This window comes from Danio rerio, chromosome 4 (genome assembly GCF_052040795.2).
Source record: "Danio rerio strain M-AB ecotype USA chromosome 4, GRCz13ab, whole genome shotgun sequence".
In the NCBI taxonomy this organism is placed as follows: Eukaryota; Metazoa; Chordata; class Actinopteri; order Cypriniformes; family Danionidae; genus Danio; species Danio rerio.
The window spans coordinates 27,046,993-27,068,660 of record NC_141024.2 but is presented as its reverse complement, the minus strand read 5'-3'; the positions used below and the strand labels follow the sequence as shown (position 1 = coordinate 27,068,660).

At 43.0% G+C, this 21,668-nt stretch overlaps 1 protein-coding gene across 17 annotated transcripts in view; it reads right to left on the bottom strand.

The window, feature by feature from the left end:
* iqsec3a (IQ motif and Sec7 domain ArfGEF 3a) overlaps positions 1 to 21,668 on the bottom strand; it is a 259,936-nt gene that overhangs the window by 189,993 nt on the left and 48,275 nt on the right. For all 17 annotated transcript variants that reach the window (XR_015483220.2, XR_015483215.2, XR_015483214.2 and 14 more), the window contains exon 2: positions 6,313 to 6,390. Coding sequence is in view for 3 of the 17 variants with exons in the window: in XM_087248285.2 (XP_087104411.2) it covers positions 6,313 to 6,390 (78 nt within the window). In the remaining 14 variants the exon portion in view is untranslated. The remainder of the gene's footprint in view (positions 1 to 6,312; positions 6,391 to 21,668) is intronic.

Genomic DNA, 21,668 nt, shown 5'->3' with positions numbered 1-21,668 from the left:
GCCTCCCGGTCCCCGACCCTCTTGATGGAGGCCAATGCGACCAGCAGAGCTGTCTTAAGGGACAGAAATCTTAGAGATACTGATTCGAGTGGCTTTAAAGGGATCTGTGCGCAAGCTCGTGAGAAGGAGGGCGAGATCCCAAGAGGGCATGAGAGGGGGGCGTGATGGATTAATTCGCCTAGCACCTCTGAGGAACCGGATGATGAGGTTATGCCTCCCCACGGTGCCGCCAGCTAACGTGTCATGATAAGCGGAGATGGCAGCCACGTAAACCTTGAGAGTGGAGGGCGACAGCCTGCTCTCCAGCTTCTCTTGAAGGAAAGAGAGCACAACACTGATCTGGCAGTTTCAGGTGTCTTCTTTGCGAGAGACGCACCATTCAGTAAATAGACTCCACTTCAGGGCAGAGGCGCGCCTCGTGGAGGGGGGCCTGAGTGATGGTATTAACCACCGCACTCAGTAGGTTACCTAAGTCTTCCTCGCGTTTAAGGACCACACGTGGAGGTTCCAAAGATCGGGGCGAGGGTGCCAGATGGTGCCCTTTCCCTGAGAGAGTAGGTCCTTTCTCAAAGAGATCCGCCAGGGGAGGGCTGTCGCGAGGAGGGAGAGCTCTGATATCCAGGTCCGGTTGGGCCAAAGGGGCGTAACTAGCAGAACCTGTTCCTCTTCCTCCCTGACCTTGCACAGTAACGGCGCGAGCAGGCTCACTAGGGGAAACGCATACTTGCGCATGCCCCGAGGCCAGCTGTGGGCCAGTGCATCCATGCCAAGAGAGCCCTCGGTCAGGGAAAAAAACAACTCTCAATGAGCGTTCTCGGGAGAAGCAAACAGATCGATCTGGGCCTCCCCGAATCACGCCCGTATCAGCTGAACAGACTCGGGGTGGAGTCTCCATTCTCCGAAGCGTATCCGCTGCCGTGAGAGCACATCAACTGCACGGTTGAGCGTGCCTGGAACGTGAATGGCGCGCATCGATTTCAGCCGCGGGTGACTCCAGAGGAGCAGACGGCGGGCGGGCGAGCTGAGACATGCGGCGAGAGCACATACCCCCCATATGGTTAATATATGCTGCCGCCGCACTGTCCGTCCTGACCAGCACGTGTTGCTGCTCCAGCACCGGAAAAAATTGGAGGAGAGCGAGGAACACTGCCAACAGCTCTAGGCGGTTGATATGCCAATGCAACTGGGCACCCTTCCACAGGCCCGCAGCTGCATGCTCGCGACACACGGCCCCCCAGCCCGTGTTGGAAGCATCTGTTGAAACAACAACATGGCTGGCCGCCTGTCCTAGAGGCACACCGGCCTGAAGGAACGAGGGGTCGTTCCAAAGGCTGAGGGCGAAGCGAGACAGCGACTCGGTGTGTGCCCGTGTGCCATGCGGTGTGTGCCCGCGTGCCATGCGCGTCTTGGGACTGGATCGTGAAGCCAGTGCTGGAGTGGTCTCATATGGAGTAATCCGAGCGGCGTGACGGCGACTGCGGATGCCATATGCCCCAGGAGTCTCTGAAAGTACTTCAGTGGGACCACTAGTTTGCTGTCGAGCTCTCTCAGACAGTCCAGCAACAGGCGAGCGCATTCCCCGGAGAGACCATGGTGACTGAGTCCAGCTACATCCCGAGAAAAAAGATCTTCTGCACAGGGGCGAGGTTGTTTTTTTCCCGGTTGACCTGAAGCCCCAACAGTCGGAGGTGCCGGAGCACCTTGTCTCTGTGCATAATCAATTGCTCCCGCGAGTAGGCTAAAATCAGCCAGTCATGGAGATAATTGAGTATGCGGATGCCTGCGAGCCGAAGGGGGCTAAGGCACCCTCCGCGAGTTTGGTGAAGACCCTGGAGACAGAGAGAGCCCGAAGGGGAGGACCTTGTGTTGCCACGCTTGACCTTCGAATGCAAACCGCAGAAACTGACGGTGGCGTGGAAGAATGGAAACATGGAAGTACGCGTCCGTCAGGTCTATGGCTGCAAACCAATCCCGAGGATGAACGCATTGGAGAATGTGCCTCTGCGTGAGCATTCTGAACGGCAGCCTGTGCAGACAGTGGTTCAAAACGTGCAGATCTAGGATTGGTCGTGACCCACCGCTCTTTTTGGGTACGATGAAGTACGGGCTGTAAAACCCACTCTCCATCTCGGGTGGAGGAACTGGCTCAATTGCACCCTTCGCCAGGAGGGCAGAAATCTCCTCTTGCAAGACAGGGGCGGACAGGGGGCTGACCCTGGTGAAATACACACCCGTGAACTTGGGGGGCCGTTTCGCGAACTGAATCACATAACCGAGTCTGATTGTGCGTATGAGCCACCGCGACCTAAGCAGGGTTAACCAGGCAGGCAGAGCCCTCGCTAATGGAGTCATCGCTACAATCGCTGACGTACCAGCGGTGGGGCAGCGCGGAGTGGGTGTGCTGATCCGGGAAGCGCGAGGGTCCCGTGGAAGAGCTGGAGGAGAGCAATTCACTCTGACTTCGCACCCTGACTTCGGAGAGGGGGCTCGAGGGTTGGGGGAAAGGAGACCCTCTCCCCAGCGCTCGTGAGCCACTGGCGAAGCACATAGAACCTGCGAGCTGGAAGGCAGCGTGTCCCGGACTGGCAAGGTTCGTGCTGTCACATCTGGGGAAGGGGAAAAGTGCTCTTTCATTGATGTTTTCGTGGCACTGAAAAGTACCCTTGGAATAGTCGCCCTGCCCTCCAGCGGGGAAAGAGCAAGTTTACTCTTCTCCGGATGGCCTGTCTCAGGGACGCTTCGCGGTCCGTTTACCGGACTTAACGGCGCCCTGGGAAGGGGGGGGGGCTGTCTGCTTTCGAGGTGCTCAACGCGCCCGCTTGGCCGGAGGCGCAGGAGCAGCGGAGGTGCAGGAGCGACTGCTCTCTCACCGAATTGAATTCCAGAGGTGGTGTTCCTGGACCACTAGTGTGGATGTTGTCCTCCCCAGCGCACACGCGGCGGACTTAGTCGTCCGAAGAGCATAGTCGGTCACGGTGCGCAGCTATTGTAACAAGCCTGGGTTAGACCCGCCCTTGTGCAGCTCGGCCAGCGCCTGCGCTTGGTAGCGCAGGTAGGTGGCCATTGCGTTCAAGGCGGAAGCAGCCTGGCCCGCAGCCTTGTAAGCTCTGGCTCTGAGGGAGGCAGACAACCTACAGGCTTCGGACAGGAGACGGGGCGGATCCCACCAAGTCGAGGCGCATTGCTAGCAAAGATTGACTGCGATAGCGCGCTCCACCGACGGGATCGCCTCATACCCCCTGGCAGCTCCACCGTCAAGGACGGTGAGGGCGGAGGGACATGCAGCACGGGCAGAGAAAGGTGCCCTCCAAGACTGCGTGAGCCTACTGTGCACCTCCGGGAAGAAGGGAGGCTTCGCCTTCTGTTCCTCTACATAACACCCATCTAGTCAGTCTGGCCGCGGAGCTGGGGGATGAACCAACTCCAACCCCATGGCCGAAGCAGCCCGGAAAAGCACCCATTTTGACAGCGCTCACCTGCCCAGAGGGGGCGAGCGGGTCTGGATCTTCGTTGGACAATGAAAGCCCAACCTCCGATGCTGCGTCTGGTCTCCGGTGTCAGCGGGTGTGAGAGCTACCATCTGGTTAGACAGATCACTCCCACTGCCCGAAGCTTGGATTGGCATTTCATTGGCCCGTTCCATACTTTTCCAGACAAGTGGCTTCTGAACCGAATCCTCCCAATTTTCTAAATCAAATCCACTAATAGCATTGGAGTTCCCCACCCGAAGGGGAACCCAGCTAAACCGCCGCTAAAACGTCTTCTCCCACACTGGTAAAGGAAATGCTTTCTTCAACGTTGGAAGTCAGCTCAGCAGAAGGATTCTTCAGTCTCAGATCAGGTCTGAAGCAACAATTCTAACGAGCTAACTCACACAGCCAACTGATATAGCCCTAATTGGCTCATCAGTTTCAGCTGTGGAGCTAAGCTCTGCCAATTAATTTGGCATTTCATTGACCCATTTTCATATCTTCAGAAGTGATTGGTCATCTAAAGCACTCCCAAAGTCTGTTTATACAGACACATGTAGAAGTTCCCATGAAGAGGAACCCCCCATCACTGATCCATCTTGCAGTGTGTATTGCATCATCCAATATGTCCGTCCACAGGATTGGTTGCCGACCACAGACCTGAAGGATGCATATTTTCATGCCTCAATGTTACCTTACCTCTGACTGTTTCTTTGGTTTGCGTTCAAGGGCAGGGTATGGCAGTGCAGTGCAAAGTCCTGCAATATGGACTGTCTTTGTACATGCAGGTTTTCTCTAAATTCATAAGGGACAGCCAGTACTGCACTGGCTCATGAGCATCTGCATCTCATCGACTTGCTCATTTTAGCTCAGTCTACGGTTCAGTTGATTGTGCACAGAAACATGGTGCTCTGGCATTTCGACTGTTGGTGCTTCGGGTCAACCAAGATAACAACATGCTCTGCCCCTGTCTCAGCATGAAGCTAGACTCAATCCCCATGACCAAGTAATGTGCTAGACTTTTGTTGGCCTGTCTGAAGCAATTCAACGGGAAAATAATGGTCTTACTGAGGTTTCTTTAGAGGCTCTTGGCGTATATGGCACCCATAGTCATGTTCACTGCTCAGAATGTTTCATATGAGACCACTTCATTGCTGGCTTCACGATCAGGTAACCAGATAGGCATGGTGAGCATAAACACACCAGGAGACTATCACCACGCAGTGTTGCCATACCTTCAGTCACTGGACAGACTGGGGGGTTGTGGCTATGTACTACGAGCATGCAGCTGCAGGGTCTTTATGTCATTTGTCAGATCTTCTCCTAATGTTATTTATATACTCAACTGACTTTAAGCAGCTACACCTGTGAGGAGCTTCTCTTGTAAATTCACATGCAATTACTTTAACTTTGTCTTACTCTTCAGAGTAATTGGTTATTAAGAGATTCCCCATAATGTTGTTCCAACATAAAGCCTCAATTCCTTCCTTTAGGGAACAATGGTTTTGACAGTAACTGAGACATATTTATGAATGTATGCATGTATGCATTAATTAATAAACTGATTTCATTCATTTTCTTGTCGGCTTAGTCCCTTTATTAATCCAGGGTCACCACAGCGGAATGAACCGCCAACTTATCCAGCAAGTTTTTACGCAGCGGATGCCCTTCCAGCCGCAACCCATCTCTGGGAAACATCCACACACACACACACACTCATACACTACGGACAATTTAGCCTACCCAATTCACCTGTACCGCATGTCTTTGGACTTTGGGGGAAACCGGAGCACCCGGAGGAAACCCACGCGAAGGCAGGGAGAACATGCAAACTCTACATAGAAACGCCAACTGAGCCGAGGATCGAACCAGCGACCTTCTTGCTGTGAGGCGACAGCACTACCTACTGCACCACTGCCTCGCCCTTAACTGATTTCTACATTAAGAAAAGAAAAAAAGGTCACTTTATTTTGATGGTTCGTTTGTTGAATTTAAGTTACATTGCATCTACATGTCAACTAATTCTCATTAGATTATAAGTAGACTGTTGGGTTGGAGTTATGGTAATGGTTATTTTAAGTTGACATGTACTTGCAAAGATTCTTATAGTCAGTTAAATGTTTGATATAGCCGAAGTATTGACAGATATTAAGCAGACAGTCTACTAATACTCAAATAGACCATCAAAATAAAGTGTTTCCAAAAAGCTAACCACATCATTGCCATACACATTAATCTTACAGTAGAATTTAATTTAATTTAAAGTTTAAACAGTAGTAACAATTAAAACATACATTTTATTTTATTTAAAAACATTACACGTTACAAATAATTAATTATTTTTGGTGCTTGTTTTTTTGCTGCCTTTTTTATTTTTAAGAACAAAACTAGTATTTTAAGAGATTTAAAAAGCCAGAAGATTGGGTTCTCTATGATGACGGATTTCAGCTATTACTTCAAAGCAAAATACACACTGAAAACCTTGTGTAAAACATGATTATCAGAATTGGAAATTACTTAGACCAAAAATGACTTTTCCTGCAGCCTCAAAATAAGTCAGTGATGCAGAACTTATGCCAACTGATGAATTTTCAAAATTAGATACACATGTTTTTCTCTGCCTGATTTAGATGAAAATGTTATCAGCTGTTGCTCAGTCAAGTCACAGCTAACTGTAATCATGGAAACTGAATTTGCTAATAGGAAACGAGACATGAAAAGACTAACAACCACTTCAGGATGGGTTTAAGTAGGGCAGTTGTGTTGCTTAGAATGACCAGAAACATGGTCTTTACTGTGGCAATGGATTTTTTTGTTAGAAAGCACCAATAAACAACCCTACCTGGGTACACAGGCTTGAGAGTCAGATTCAGGGGCGTCTGGAGCAGGACAACAAAACTGGTGAAGAACTGTCTGGTTCCTGTAGGAAAATAGGTGGTAAAAAAAGATAAGCTTTTGAAAGTATGTCAGCATTATAGAAGCATTCTATGACTAGAGGCTACCAGACTTATTGTCTCACACACACACACAAACAAACATACACAAACACACACACACATATATTCCATCAACTGGGGCGAATATTTTGGATGTAGTGAGTCATATTAAAAAGGCGTGTATGCCAAGGATATGTTGTAAAACTCATAATTTTTTACATATTATCTGATCCACACTTTCTCTGATCATTTAATAATTTGGCTCAATGAGATCAAGAAGCCCCATAACTCTGCACATGCTTCCGTTATTGCTGAGTTCACGCTGCACAATTTTAAATAGATTTTTTCACTCTCGGACAGGTTTTGTGATATCACCCCCAAATGCCCATAATGCCTGACATTTGTTTCTGCATCACATATTTGGAATGCTAAATATATGGACCTCCTCTGTGATTAAAAATCATGCTGTGTAAAATGAGTTTGGAATGAAAAGCTTATCAGTGATTACAGAGTCAATGAGAGAGCAAGATACAGGACAGTGAAGAGTTCAGCACACAGACCATTTGAATAACAAATTATATAAAATGCTTGTTGCAGGGTAGTAAAAGGGTACCATTTGCAGTCTCGCACATGGCCTTATGTATTGTATTCATGCAGTGTGTGTCCACCTGTACATTAAGGTAACCTATCAAAAAATTATATCATATCAAAGCTCATCCTCTAAGACAGGGGTATCCAAACTCAGTCCTGAAGGGCCAGTGTCCTACTGAGTTTAGCTCCAACTTGCTTTAAAACACCTGCCCAGAAGTTTCTAGTATATGTACTATAATGTAATGTAAGGTAATGTGCATTTACATAGCACATTTATTGTGTATGGCCATACACCCAAATGCTTCACAATCATGAGGAGGGGTCTCTCCACACCCCCACCAGAGTGCAGCATCGACTTGGATGATGCGACGGCAGCCACAGGACAATGACGCCAGTTTGCTCACCACACACCAGCTATTGATGGAGTAGAGAGACAGTAATAGAGCCAATTTGGTGGATGGGGATGATTGGGAGGCCATGATTTTGAGGGCCGATTGAAGGACTTTGGCCTTTGAAGGACTTTGGCCAGGACACCGAGGTTACACCTCTACACTAGTTTTAGCGTCATATCCAAAAGACGGCACCCATTGACAGTATAGTGTCCCCATCACTTTTACTGAGGCAATAGGACACACACAGATCGCAGGTTGAGTGCCCCCTGCTGGCCTCTCTAACACCACTTCCAACAGCAACCTAGTTTTTCCATGTGGTCTCCCATCCAGCTACTAGCAAGGCTCAGCCCTGCTTAGCTTCAGTGAGTAACTGGTCTTGGGCTGCAGGGTTATATAGCTTTCTAGTAAGAGCTTGATTAGCTGGTTCATGTGTGTTTAATTAGGGTTGGAGCTAAACTCTCCAGGACACTGGCCCTCCAGGACAGAGTGTAGACCCCTGCTCTAAGATTACACACATTTGGTTAATAGTAGTTTTAAAGTTAGCAATGCAAAGATGAAAATAGTACTCAAGCCTTGTGTAAACTATGCATACAGCAGCTTTCACACTCACAGTCGGATGAAATAACGTCAAAATTAGCGAATATGTGTTTCTCCATGCAAGCTAGACTATCCAAGATGGTGCCAAGCATGTCTGTCGCGTTGCAAGCTCCCAGCAAACTTTGTTGTGTTTTGTGTGTTTTACTTGTATTTTTGCAGTTTCTCGTGCTGGATGTACACACTCTTATTGCCTACAACAGACACACACTTCGGAAAGTTGACACATTAAAGATCGGACTTTAAGTTCTTTAATGACGCTCTGTTTACAAACACAGCAACAGAGCCCTTTGTCTGGGTCACACAACCGAAGTGATGATGAAAACGCAGCCAGAAAAAAAGAGAAAAGAGAGCTGTCATTCTCATCGGACTAAGTGACGGTGGATCTTGACATCCACTCCCCACCATTCTGCTGGCTAACGTTCAGTCATGGGACAATAAAATTTGCGTGCTACAGGCCCACATATTCTTTCATATCCTCCCCCGCCCACCATTTGGCAATTCGGCACACTCTTCTGTTCTGCTCTTGCCCGCTACAGGCAGAAACTGAAATGGGAACCACCCACCCTCAGGATGTTTCAGAGCTGGTCAGACCAATTGGATTCCTAACTTTAAAGACTTTTGATCAAGTTGACTGGGAGATGTTCTGGGCAGCTTCTGATGACGACATCGACGTGTACTCAGACACAATTACGTGCTTCATTAGAAAATGTATAGAAGACGAGGTCCCAACAAAAGCTTTTAATATCTACCCCAGCCAAAAACCATGTATTAATGGCGAAGTTCGAACAGCCCTATCAGTGCAAACTTACGCCAATAAATCCAGAAATGCTGAGGATCAAAAACCAAGCTAACTACAACCTCAGAAAAATCATCAGAGCAGCAAAGCCTCCATACAAAGACAAGGTACAGGGTCAATTTAACACCAACAATGCAAGGAGCATGTGGCAGGGACTTAATTACATCACAGACTTTAAAAGTAACAAGCCCACCATTGTAAACATTGCTGCATCTCTCCCGGATGAGCTCAACTCATTCTATGCCCGATTTGAAGCCCATGACAGCGCTTTGGGCCTACACAGCTCTCTGTGCAACTAGATCCTGGACTTCCTGTCAAACAGACACCAGGTGGTCAGCATGAACAACATCACTTCATCCACACTGATCCTCAACACTGGTGCTCCACAAGATTGTGTTTCCAGCCCACTCTTGTACTCCCTGTACACATATGACTGTACATCCAAACACAGCTTTAACGTCATCGTTAAATTTAAAAAATGACACAACGGTGCCTAATCACCAATAATGATGAGACAGCCAACAGATGTGCAGTGGTGTCAGGAAAACCCCCTCTCACTCAACATCAGCAAAACCAAGGAGCTGGTGGTGGATTTCAGGAGAGAGAAGAGAGAACACACTCCCATCACCATCAATGGGACACCAGTGGAGAGAGTCAACACTTTCAAGTTTCTTGGAGTCCACATCGCTGAGGATCTGACAGGAACTGCTCACACAGCAGGAACTGCTCACACAGCAGTGCTGAGGAAGGCACAACAACGCCTCTTGTTCCTCAGGCGTCTCAGGAGGTTCGTTCTACACCTGCACTGTGGAGAGCATCCCGACTGGCTTTATCACCACCTGGTATGGAAACAGCACCAGCAGCAATCGCAAAGGCCTGCATAGGATTGTGCGAACTGCTGGCCGCATAGTAGGAGGTAAGATTCCCTCCCTCCAGGACATCTACACAGGGAGGGCATGAGGAAAGCCAAGAGAATCATCAGTGACTCCAGCCACCCGAGCCATAGACAGAAGGGAAGTTTCATCCCTCAGACTATCAGGCTGATGAACACTTAACACACTCCAAAAAAAACTTTCCAAAAACCCTCACTGCATACCATCAATATTTAGCATGCACTGCACTTTAAGCAATTCATACTTAAAATGATACTGCCTACAACTATGTGGACAGCTATTCATTGCTATGTCACTGTCAACATTGCCAATTTTACATGGTCCTGTTTTTTAGGAGTATGCTGTTGTATGTTGTTGTATTTTCCAGTCTGTTTTTTGCACTGTTGTTGTATTTGCACTGTCTGGAGCCAGCACCTAAGCACACGTGCTGCTGATGATGTGACAATAAAAGTGATTTGATTTGATTTTGAAGCTTCATGACTTCTTTACTCAAATTCTCATATTTTTGTCTATTGGTTACTCTTAGAGGCAATGAAATGAAGTTTCAAACATTAAACTACACACCACCACAAGTGAGAAACATTGCAATTAATTCGTAGTTGATTAAACATTAGACGTAATTTGAAGTAACAGCTAGTTTTTCTAATGTAATCACAGCGACTGCACAATCAACTGCCTATATAGGCATGTAATTGTTAAACTCTCTATGTAACGGTGCAAATCACAGGAATACTGAAAACACTGGAGCAGTGTTGGGGAAAGTTGCTTTTAAAAGTAGTACATGACAATATTGCGTTACCACCCAAAGAGATGTATAGTAACGAAGTAGAACTACTTCACTACAGTACTTAAGGACTAAAAGGCTGTATCTGTACTCTGCTGGAGTATTGTCTTTTTCTCCTACTTCCACTTTTACATCATTAAAGTAATTAGTACTATTATAGATTTCCTGTGATAATCGCTTATTATGTGCATACAGACTGTAACCAAGCAAGATAAAATTTACATTAGTTTATTTGCTATAAATGCTCATGCTTGTCTTCTGTGCATTTTCTGTGAGCATCTAATTTCTGTGAGTTTTGTGTGATACATTCAGAAAGAGTGTTTTTTATTTTTTTGAGCAGTTCAAATAAAGGGAACATTTCATATATCTTACTGCTGTATTAAAGAAAAAAATTGCATTACAAATAATATATAAATATATTTATAGAGTTTAATAATAAAAAATGTGTTGTGAAGAAAAAATCTAATTATGTATGGAAAACATCGTCAATAAACTGAGATGCACCGAGATATCGAATTGAACCAAATCGATGGCATAATTATCGCAACCGAACCAAACCATGAGACCAGTGCAAATTCACACCCCTACTTGTTACAAGTAAACACCTTTTTCTTGACTACTACATGGAGGGCGCCATAGTGACAAGTGTCTTCCAGTAGAATGTTTAGAACGTCCGTTTACTGCATTTACAACCCGTAATTCGCGATCCGAAAATGGGTTTTGAGTTTAAGTGGATTACAAAGTGTTTTAGTGAAACACAACTTTGAAAGGTGTGTGTTACAGCTGTTATAATCTGTCAGATCTGTGGTTCAAGAGCGAGAAAAAAACAGTATCTTAAGCCATGTTTCTTTTCATTCTGCTTAATCACGTGCCTCAAAAAAAGATATTTAAAATAAACAAAACAATGTCTTTTGACTACTTTTTTTTTAATAACTACATTACACAATACTTGTACTTTCACTTTCAGTACTTGAGTGGTAAATTTTGAAATAAACTTCTTGTAATTTACTACTATTTAGTAAAAATATTTGAAGTTCTAAAGCAGCTGTTTTCTTGAAAAAGACAGTATGGTGTCATTAGAAACTGAATTGGAAATGATGTTATTTTAATAGTCAGTCGTGAAGTGACGTGGGCTAGTCTCACCGTACATTCACGCTGAAAGCGGCGAGAGCGTCCAAGGTCGCTCTGGCTGCCCTGGCGACAACGGTGTCTGCATTCAGCTCCAGCAGTTCCAGCAACTCCAGCGTCAAAACTCGCTACATTGATCTCGTATTTAAAGGAGCCATTGCAGCTTATCAGTTAAATTCCTGCATAAAACCTGTTTCTTGCGTGAAAATGTTGCACACTTCTTATCAAATTCATATAACAATGGAAGATCAAGTTGTGTGTGGTGTGGCTTTGCTCTGTTTATCCAATATGTGTCCATATGTCTGAAATATCCAGAAGCAGCTATACTGTTTTGTAGTGTCACGTCGCGTGAGATTCCCGCATTTTTAAGATAAATATATATAACATTAATGCACATCAGTACCTCGCCAGTAACTTATTTAATGCATGTTCATGTAATAAAACATTGTAAGTAATTGGAAATTACATTACGTTTCCTTACCTGGCTGAGGTTTGATCTCTTTCAGAACTTGAAGTAGTTTTATTTATTTTTTTTACTTTTTTTGTTATAGAGAAGCTTCTCATTTAACAACCAATATAAGCTACACCATTATATTCCTTTAAAAAATGTAGGATAAAATTAGATTTTGAGGACTTTATGAGCCTAGATTATTGAAAGCATATAAAATAATGCATTTGTTTCTCTGTAAACCCTAGAGACTAAAGTCACTTAAATCCTTCTTCTTCCCCATTCTGATGCTCAATTTGAACTGCAGCAGATCATCCTGACCATGTCTACATGCCTAAATGCATTAAGTTGCTGCCATGTAATTGGCTAATTAGAAATTTGCATTAATGAGCAATTGGACAGATGTACTTAATAAATTGAAAGTATATGAGCATTTTTTTTAACATATTTTTGGACATCGAAAGTATTTAATCATTTAGACAACACCCACTTATAGGGATTTACATCAAAGGTGTATAATAATAATAAAAAAAAACAATAATATAATTGTAATGCAAAGGAATTTATCTCGCAAAATGATTGATCATTCAACACAGGCAAAACTATCCAACATTTTTGAGGCTTAGCCGTGTCACCTAAAGTTTCTTTAAATAGAATAAACATATGAAAAATACTTTTTTGAAGACTCTGAACATGGAAAAAATTAGTCATAAAGCTGCCTCATGAAAAATATTATCTCAATTTCTTAATTGATGTTTTAAATAGCTTTATACTATTGTTTGAAGCAATTGCATGCTTCAAACAAATATATATTTTGTTATCATGAATTTGAACAAGCATAATCGAGGCATCTGTAATCTCTATAGAAATCTGCATCTGGTAAAAATTTTTTTTTGTAATTTCTTTCCTACAATTTGCACATTTAGTTTGGGAAAATAACCATACAAACAAATAGTACTAGAACAAGCAGATACCAGACTCCAACATGCTTCAATAAAAGGATCCTTGCGTTTTGCACTTTGGCAAGTGCCATTTGCCAATATGAGTTGAATCATTTAACTTAGTCCATAAGGTGGAATAAACATTAAAACAAAGATGAGAATAACACATGGAATCCATGTGGGAATCAGCTTTTAAAAATAGACCAAGCCCCATCTCTTAAATTTACAGACATACAAACACACTCATTCAGTATTAAAGCACTAAGCCTCTTTAAAAGGTTTGCATCAGCACGAAGGCTGGAACAGGCTTCTGAATTTTCCCCACAGCAGAGCTAAAATAGGACCTGAAAAGAGTCTGGATGTTAATCCTTTAAAAATTCAGGAGATAGTTTATGGAGTTGCTATCTGGCTGAGTGTTGCTGAAGTTTAGCGTTCCCTGCTATGCTCAAAAATTTTTTTATTCTAAATTTAAAGGGCCATGAAACCCCCTCATTTCAGCAGGGTGTTTTCACACCTCTACTTTGGAAAAAGTCAGAAAAGTGGGCGTGTCCAGCTTTGTTTAGGGGGGAGTGTCGGACGAAGAAAAGAGTTATGGTGTGGGAGTGTCTATTTGGGCGCTGACTTTCAGAGTCAAAACACACACACACACACACACACAAAGGGGACAAAGTGACTGCGTTTACATGGACATCTGTAGTCGAATTATTTGCCAAATTATTAAATGGTGGACTTTAACTGCAGTTTGGCTCTTTCATTCAGGGAATTCATTCGTGTCCCTCGCGACAAACGAAATATTTGATTCGAGGAACTGCTCTAAGCGTGTATTTTTCATGAAATGTTTGATGCCGCACGGCGAATGAGAGAAAAAAAACGTAGCATTTCCCAGAAACTTAGATGCACACGGCAGGTAGCGTCAGAAAGCCGCGTGTGTTATTCCGGTCACAGTAATGAATATTAATGAAGTTGCACAATAGAGCGCGCTGATTGGTTTAAACCAAGCTTTACTCATGCATTAATGCATCACACTGTAAGACGTAATAAGACACACTCTGGCACAGACGTCCAGTCTGTACGCTGGAATAACCGCTATTATGTCATGACTGTGCAAAGCTTCAAAAATTAGTTTCAAACCGGAAGTACCAATTTGCTTGAAATAACGCAAAAACAACCAATTTACACTTTTTAGTGAAATATAGGTGTCCTAATAGTGTTTTTAGCAGTGTGGGACACATATACGACTGTCAACAGCTCAAAAAATGGTGTTTGGTGTTTCGTGACCCTTTAATTAATAGTCATCACAATCAAACTCAGTCAATCAAATTAGTTACTAGCTCCATAAATAATAAATATTACCATCCTGAGCACATTGTGTTAGCATTGCAGCTAACATATTTCAACAGTTAATTATTGTTGGCCATCCAATATAATTGTTTACAATCTTATATCAAGATCATCAAATTCCTTTGATCGAATAAATGGCTAGTTCTATAATTTTAAATGCAGTTCTATTATTTTATATAATTAAAAACAAATAGACAGCTGTTTAATGGAAGTTGTGATCAGATTGTCCCTCCAATAAAGTTCTGGCAGCATCAGAGGACTTCAGTCACCTTCCTGCAGTGTACAAACCAGGAACCAATAGGAGGATAGAATCTAATGCACTCCATGTGAGAACTTTAAACATGCAAGAGATGTTGTTTTTTTACTTCCTGGTTTTATTATTGAGGCTGGCTGTGTGCAAAATTGTCACTACATATTGTTTATGTTTGCTGTGAGGAATAATTTCAGATCGTGGGATAGTGAGTGGCATAGATGGATGACATCAAACTCCGGATAAGTTTTCTTCTGTGTTTGGCACATCTTCATTGTCATTCAGTCAGACATGGCCATGCAGGCAATGTTTATATAGTCTAACATGAACAATCGTTTAGTATTATTTAAAATTGCACCGTGTGTGCCAGGCTTTATGTGCATCATACAGTATATTTACTTTCTCGTGCCTTATTGCATCGTTTTTTGTTACATTATAAATCATTTTGTAACTGTGCTCTGCTCTTGTGTTTTCTCACTCTTTAATGCCTAATGCTTATCTCATACACATGCTCAAGCTCCTTTGAATTAATCATATTCCAGTGGTAAATCAGAATCTACTTCAGTAAAAATGGCTTCTCCTGTTCTTTTCATATGCATGTATGTCTTGCCACATGATTAGTGTATCTCTTTCTCTCTCTCTCTCTCTCTCTCTCTCTCTCTCTCTCTATCTCCCGTAGAGCATGCTGGGAGTGAGTGCGTTATGAGTGAGGGTGTGTGACTTAGGTGCTTGAGTGCCTTGCTTTTCAATCGTTTTCCTTCTTTTTTTATACTCTGTTATATGGTGTAGGAGTTTATTTTTTTTCTTATTTGATTTGTTTGCTTTTTGGGGGGGGGGGGGGGGGGGTTGTAGGGGTTGTGCTGTTTTGGGAGTGAGGAGCATGGCTGGGACAGGTACAGGTGCGCGGGGATTGAGCTCGCTCACGCGTCGTCACAGTGTGAAAGTGGTGTCTGCAGTGAGTGTGGAGAGCTGTTGTCTAGCTGTGGGTGAAATTGTGGGACATGAAAATATTTTTTCTCGATCTAAAATGAATAGTCCAACAGTAATCTTTTTAAGCACAGTAGAGAATGCAAACAAAGTGGTTCAGAGAGGAATCATGCTGGAAAGAGTCCTTATTCCGCTTATGCCTCTTTCATTTTCATGCTGTCAAAACGAGTCACTCTCTTGAACGTCCCACCATTTATTAGTGATGAAGTTTTAACACAAGCACTGTCTCGCTACGGTAAACTGGTTTCCTCGATTAAAAAAAATTGCAATTGGTGGTGCTTCCCCTTTACTGAAACACGTTGTTTCATTCAGACTTTCTGTTTACATGATCATAAATCATGATCATAAATGGTTTCGATAATGGCGGCCGATGAGGTCGCTGAGGTGGAACCTGCGGTGGTTGCAGCAAACGGTCATGATGGCAATCACAGTTTGGAAAATGCAAAAGAGGTTAAAGATGAGGAATTTGGAAGTTGTTTTGGGGTATGTTCGGAAGGTTGACGGGACGCAAAATGAAACAGACCTGGAGAAAACAGTATTTATGGTGCCATTAAAAAGGAAAAAGTCAGACAATGTGCATGGTTTTCGGCAAGTGAAAAAAGTTGATATGGAAGATGAACTTGAGTCAGAGAGTGACAGTGAGCTCTCTGATTCAAGTCTTACAGAGTGAGAGTCTCAGAGTGAGTTTCTAGTCGCATTTATGGAGTAGATGATATTAAACTATTTCTAAGGTCAACGAAGAATAAGAGGGGAGTCTTAGTAAATGAATACTTTCCAGATGTTGAGCAGTTTGTGGATAAAGATAAAGGCTTTATGGCTGAAGGTTGTTTTTCAAACAAAGAAGTGTATCGATTGAAAATAATAGTGCGGAAACTAAATGCAGACCTGAATGATGGAAGTGAAAAAGCATAAATTTATGAAGATGAATCACAATAGTCTGTGTTGTTTTTCTTTTTATGTTTGACTATGGCTGAAGTGTTCATAGCATCATTAAATGTGAATGGTGCACGGAATTGCAAAAAAAAAAAAAAAAAAAGAAAATGCTGAATTGTTTGGGGTTATTAAACAGAAAAACATAGATGTTATTTTTATTCAGGAAACACACAGTGACTATAAAAATGAAGTTGATTGGATGCAAGAATGGGATGGAAATGCTGTTTTTTGGCATAACACCAAAATTAGTGTTGGAGTGGGCATTTTATTTACAAAAACATTTTGTCCAGTATCTTTTCAAGTAGAGGAGATTGTGAAAGGAAGACTTTTGAAAATAAGAGCAAGCTTTAAAAATACATTCTCATTTTTATATGTTTTTATGCTCCAACATCAGCAATAGAAAGATTGGTGTTTTTAGATATGCGTAATACTGTGCTACAAAAGTGCAATACTGAAGAATATTTGTTTTTAGGTGGAGACTTCAATTGTACAGAAGTCATATTGACAGGAACCATATTGAACCTCATATCTCTTCACGTGAATGTCTCATTAAATGTATTAATATGAATGATTTGTGTGATATTTGGAAGCATTTTCATGAAGGACAGAGACAGTATACATGGGCTCATGCTCGTGATAATAATCTTTATCTTGCTAGATTGGATCGTTTTTATAGTTTTAAACATCACTTGAGTATTTGTAAAAGTTGCATCACTTTTCCAGTCAGTTTCTCTGATCACTATATGGTTTTATGTTCCTTCTTTTTAAATGAAGTTAAGCCCCGCAGTGCATATTGGCACTTCAACACAATCTACTATGCAATAATGATTTTAAGGAAGTTTTTAAGTATTTTTGGGAAGATTTTAAAAAAACAAAAGATTCATTTCGAGATTTAAATCAATGGTAAGATTTTGGGAAGGTCCAACAACTGTGTCAACAGTACACTCGTAATGTCACCAAAGAGTTAAATAGTTCCATGAAAGCCTTGGAGACAAATATAATCAATTTGCAGATTCTAGCTGATTCAACGAACAATCATAATTGTATAGAAACAATTTCAAATAGAAAAACTCAGTTGGCAGACCTACTAGGGTTGAAAACACAAGAGGCTTTAATTTGTTCACGTTTTTTAAGTATTGATTGTATTAGTATTGAAGTATTGAAGTATTGAAGCATTGGATGCACCATCTAAATATATATATTTTTTTATCTTAAAAAGAAAAATGGACAAAAACGTATTCTACATGCATTACGGGACATTTTAATTAGATCTGAAGAAATACGTAAAAGAGGAAACAGTTTTTATGAAAATTTGTATAAGAATGAGTTGGGAGCAGAGTGGAACTCAGAGAGTGCCTTTTTTAGAGGTTTGAATCAAATGACTGAGGAGGCAAATGCTGAGATCTCTGGTGTTTTAAGAATGGAAGAGTTGTATAAAGCATTACAAAATATGGAATCTGGCAAATTACCAGAAATTGATGGTCTTCCAGTTGATTTTTATAAATTTTTTGGACTGAGGTGGTTGTGATTTATTGCAGGTACTTAATGACAGTCTAGCATTAGGCAGGCTTCCATTGAGTAGTCGTAGAGTGGTCATCGCACACCTTCCCCAAAAATGAGACCTTTTAGAAATTAAAAATTGGTGCCCTGTCTCACTTTTATGTGCTGACTGTAAATTGTTATCAAAAGTGTTAGCTAACAGGTTAACAAAAGTAATAGATTTAGTGGTGCATCCAGATCAGACTTCTTGTGTCCCTGGGAGGTCAATTTTTGATAACATTACCCTATGCAGGATATTTTTGATGTCTCCAAGTTGCTTAATGGAGAGGACTGGTCAGTGATAAAGAAAAAACTCTGCAAATAGACAGTTGTGGAAAAGTAAATCATTCCGTATCAGAGGATTTTTTTCCGGTTTTCACGTTGCTCCCTTAGTTAGAGGATTTTAAAGGACCCTTCCTCGACTCCAAAAAAACATTGTGCTTGGGTTTATATGGTAATTGGCAAAGATTTTTATAAAGTTTTAATAAAAAAGAACTAAACAATAAAATTAACACCTTGGCATGAAGTGTTGGGTGTAGAAGAGCATGCTAAATCTGAATGGAGGTCATTGTATAAGCCACCGTTGTCTAAAAGGTCAGGAGATTATATACAATAATACAATGGAGACTCCTAAACTGTGCTATTGCAGTCAATGCTTGTATTTCAGTTCTTAATCATGATGCCATTGCTAATTGTCCTTTTTTGCTCAAAAAGAGAAACAATTTTTCATGCTTTCATGGAATGTGACAGACTGAAACCGTTATTTTTACTTTTGGAAATTGTTTTTAACTCCTGTAATGAAATGTTCTCTGTGAGAGTTTTTAATTTTGGTTATTTGATTTTTTAAAAGAAAGAGGTTTAAATGTCAACTTCTACATTTTGTTTTAGGGCAAGCTAAACTAGCTATTTATATGAGCAGAAAAAACAAGGTTGAAAGATTGTCTGGGGAAGATGTGGTGGTAATGTTTGTAAACTTAATGAAATCACGAGTTCTGATTGATTATTGTTTTTATAAATCTACAAAAGATATATTAGCTTTTGAAATTAGGTGGTGTGGAAGTGGGGCATTGTGTTCAGTTGTTAAAGAGGAACTAGTTTTTACTTTTTATAATTAATGTATTTATATTTTTTTACTGCATATTTATATTTTTTACTGTATTTATATATTTTTATTTTTTTTAGTTGCTGACATGTTGAAATGATGATTATTGACTTATTGTAATAAAAGGCACTTTTAAATTCAAATTCTCTCTCTCCCCCTCTCTCTCTCTCTCTCTCAGCAGTGAGGGCTTCACATGTTATGTATAAATGTGGGGAATAGTCATGCTAATAGAGAAGATCTCTGTCAGAATTAAAAAAAAACACACATCCTTAGTTCAGTTTTTGGATGGGACTAGCTCTTTGCATTGCTCGGCTCCAGTTGTTGCTTCCTCGCAGTGGGATGATTGGGTTAAAGTTAGAGGCCCTAGAAGTGGGCAAAACCCTGCATGTTCATTCCAACATCAAACAAGTTTAGCCCACTCATGCACCCACTGAGAAATCTGATGAAAGTGCTCTAGTAATTGGTAACTCCATAGTACAGAACATGTAAATAATGACATCAGCCAGCATATACAATTGTCTGCCAGGAACGTTCGAGGTTACAGAAGTAACCCTTCGTTCCCCGAGGAGGGGAACGGAAGTGCCATAGAGTGGATTGATTGAAATCCACGAAATGGGAGGATTCGGTTCAGAAGCCGCTTGTCTGAAAGAGTATTGAACGGGCCAATGAAAGCAATGAATTGGCAGCGTAAGCTTGCACAGGTGTACTTCATTGCCAATTATCCCAGCATATAAGCACACCTGGAGCGAGCAAACGGGATCCTTTTAAGCTGAAGAGACTTTCAAACAGCTAAGGGACAGTCATTATGGCGACGGAGTATGGCACTTCCGTTCCCCTCCTCGGGGAACGAAGGGTTACTTCTGTAACCTCGAACGTTCCCCTTCGGTTGAGGAACTTCAGTGCCATAGAGTGGATTGATTGAAATCCACGAAATGGGAGAAGTATGGAAAGCGCCATAATGACTGCACCTTACCAGCGCCAAGCAAGCGTGACGCACCCACATCATGGGAGGCACGGTCCTCCAACGTGTCCCTGGTCCTAATTTATCCTACTTCAACAGAAGTCTTATGGATTTAGATATATTTTTTGGGAAGTCGTGAGCATCTAGATAATTCTAGGAAAATACGACAGTACGTTGGGAAGCGTGCAATCCCGATAGGGAGGACGCTGCGGAGGCCATTCGTTACCCAAGGGGGGATAGATGGCAGAATTACCTATGGACTAGCCCTAAAAAGGGGGAGTACACATAGCAAAAGAGTGGTTAGCGGAGAGGGAAGACACGGGTCCGCCCAGGGGGGGGACTTAACCGTGGCGGAATAAGCATATGGGATCGCCTAGTGGGGATCACGCATAGCAGGCACCTTTACCCAAAACGCGGGCTGACCAGCGGGCAGACCTACAACGTAGTGGGCCAGCAATTGACTCCTCCGCTGAGTCAGTGCTGGGGGCCACGGAGGAATCTGCAGGGCTCACCTGACGGGGAACTTTACTGACAGATAAAAAGGCGCACGTACCTCCGTGTTAGGGAGAATGGCGCAGCAAGCATGTTTCAACACCCTACCGAATTGTTTCCTCAATCACCAAGGGTTACCTAATACCCTTGAGGAAACAGGCTCCACTCGCAGATTGTAAAACCTTACAAATGTGTTGGGGGTCACCCAGCCCGCAGCTCTACAGATGTCTGTTAGAGAGGCGCTGCGTGCGCGCGCTCAAGAGGATGCAAAGCTCCGAGTGGAGTGCGCACGCACTCTCAGGGGACGCGGCTCACCTCGGCTCTGATAGCGAAAGAAGGCATCCACAATCTAGTGGGAACTTATTTCGGTACGGCACTTCCCTGCTGCCGACCGCCATAACAGACGAAGAGCTGCTCAGATGATCTAAACTCTGAGTGCGGTCCGGATAATACGCAAAACGCGAACTGGACAATAAAGAAGGGCTGGGTCTGCCTCCTCCGAGGGCAGCGCTTGCAGGCTCACTACCTCGTATTAAAACGGAGTGGTAGGAACCTTGGGCACATATCGCGGGCGGGGTCTCAGGACGTGAGAGAAAGCCAGCCCAATTACAGGCACGAGTCACTGACCCAAAAATGCCTCCGGGTCACCGACCCTCTAATCGATATCAACGCGACCAGCAGAGCTGTCTTCAGGGACAGAAAGATACTTAATTCGCTTAGCGCCCCTGAGGAACCGGATGATGAGGTTATGCGTTCCCACGGTGCTGCCAGCCACCGCGTCATGAGAGCGGAGATGGCAGCCATGTAACCTTGAATGTGGAGGGCGACAGCCTGCTCTCCAGCTTCTCTCGGCGTAAAGAAAGCACAACGCGGATCTGGCAAATTACGGGGGTCTTCTCTGCGAGAGACACACCATTCAGTGTATAGACTCCACTTCAGGGCATAGGCGCGCTCGGGGAGGGGGCTCTAGCCCGAGTGATGGTAATATCCACCGCAATCGGAGGTTACCTAAGTCTTCCTCGCGTCTAAGGACCTCCAAAGATCGGCGAGGGTGCCAGATGGTGCCCCCTGAGAGAGTAGGTGCTCT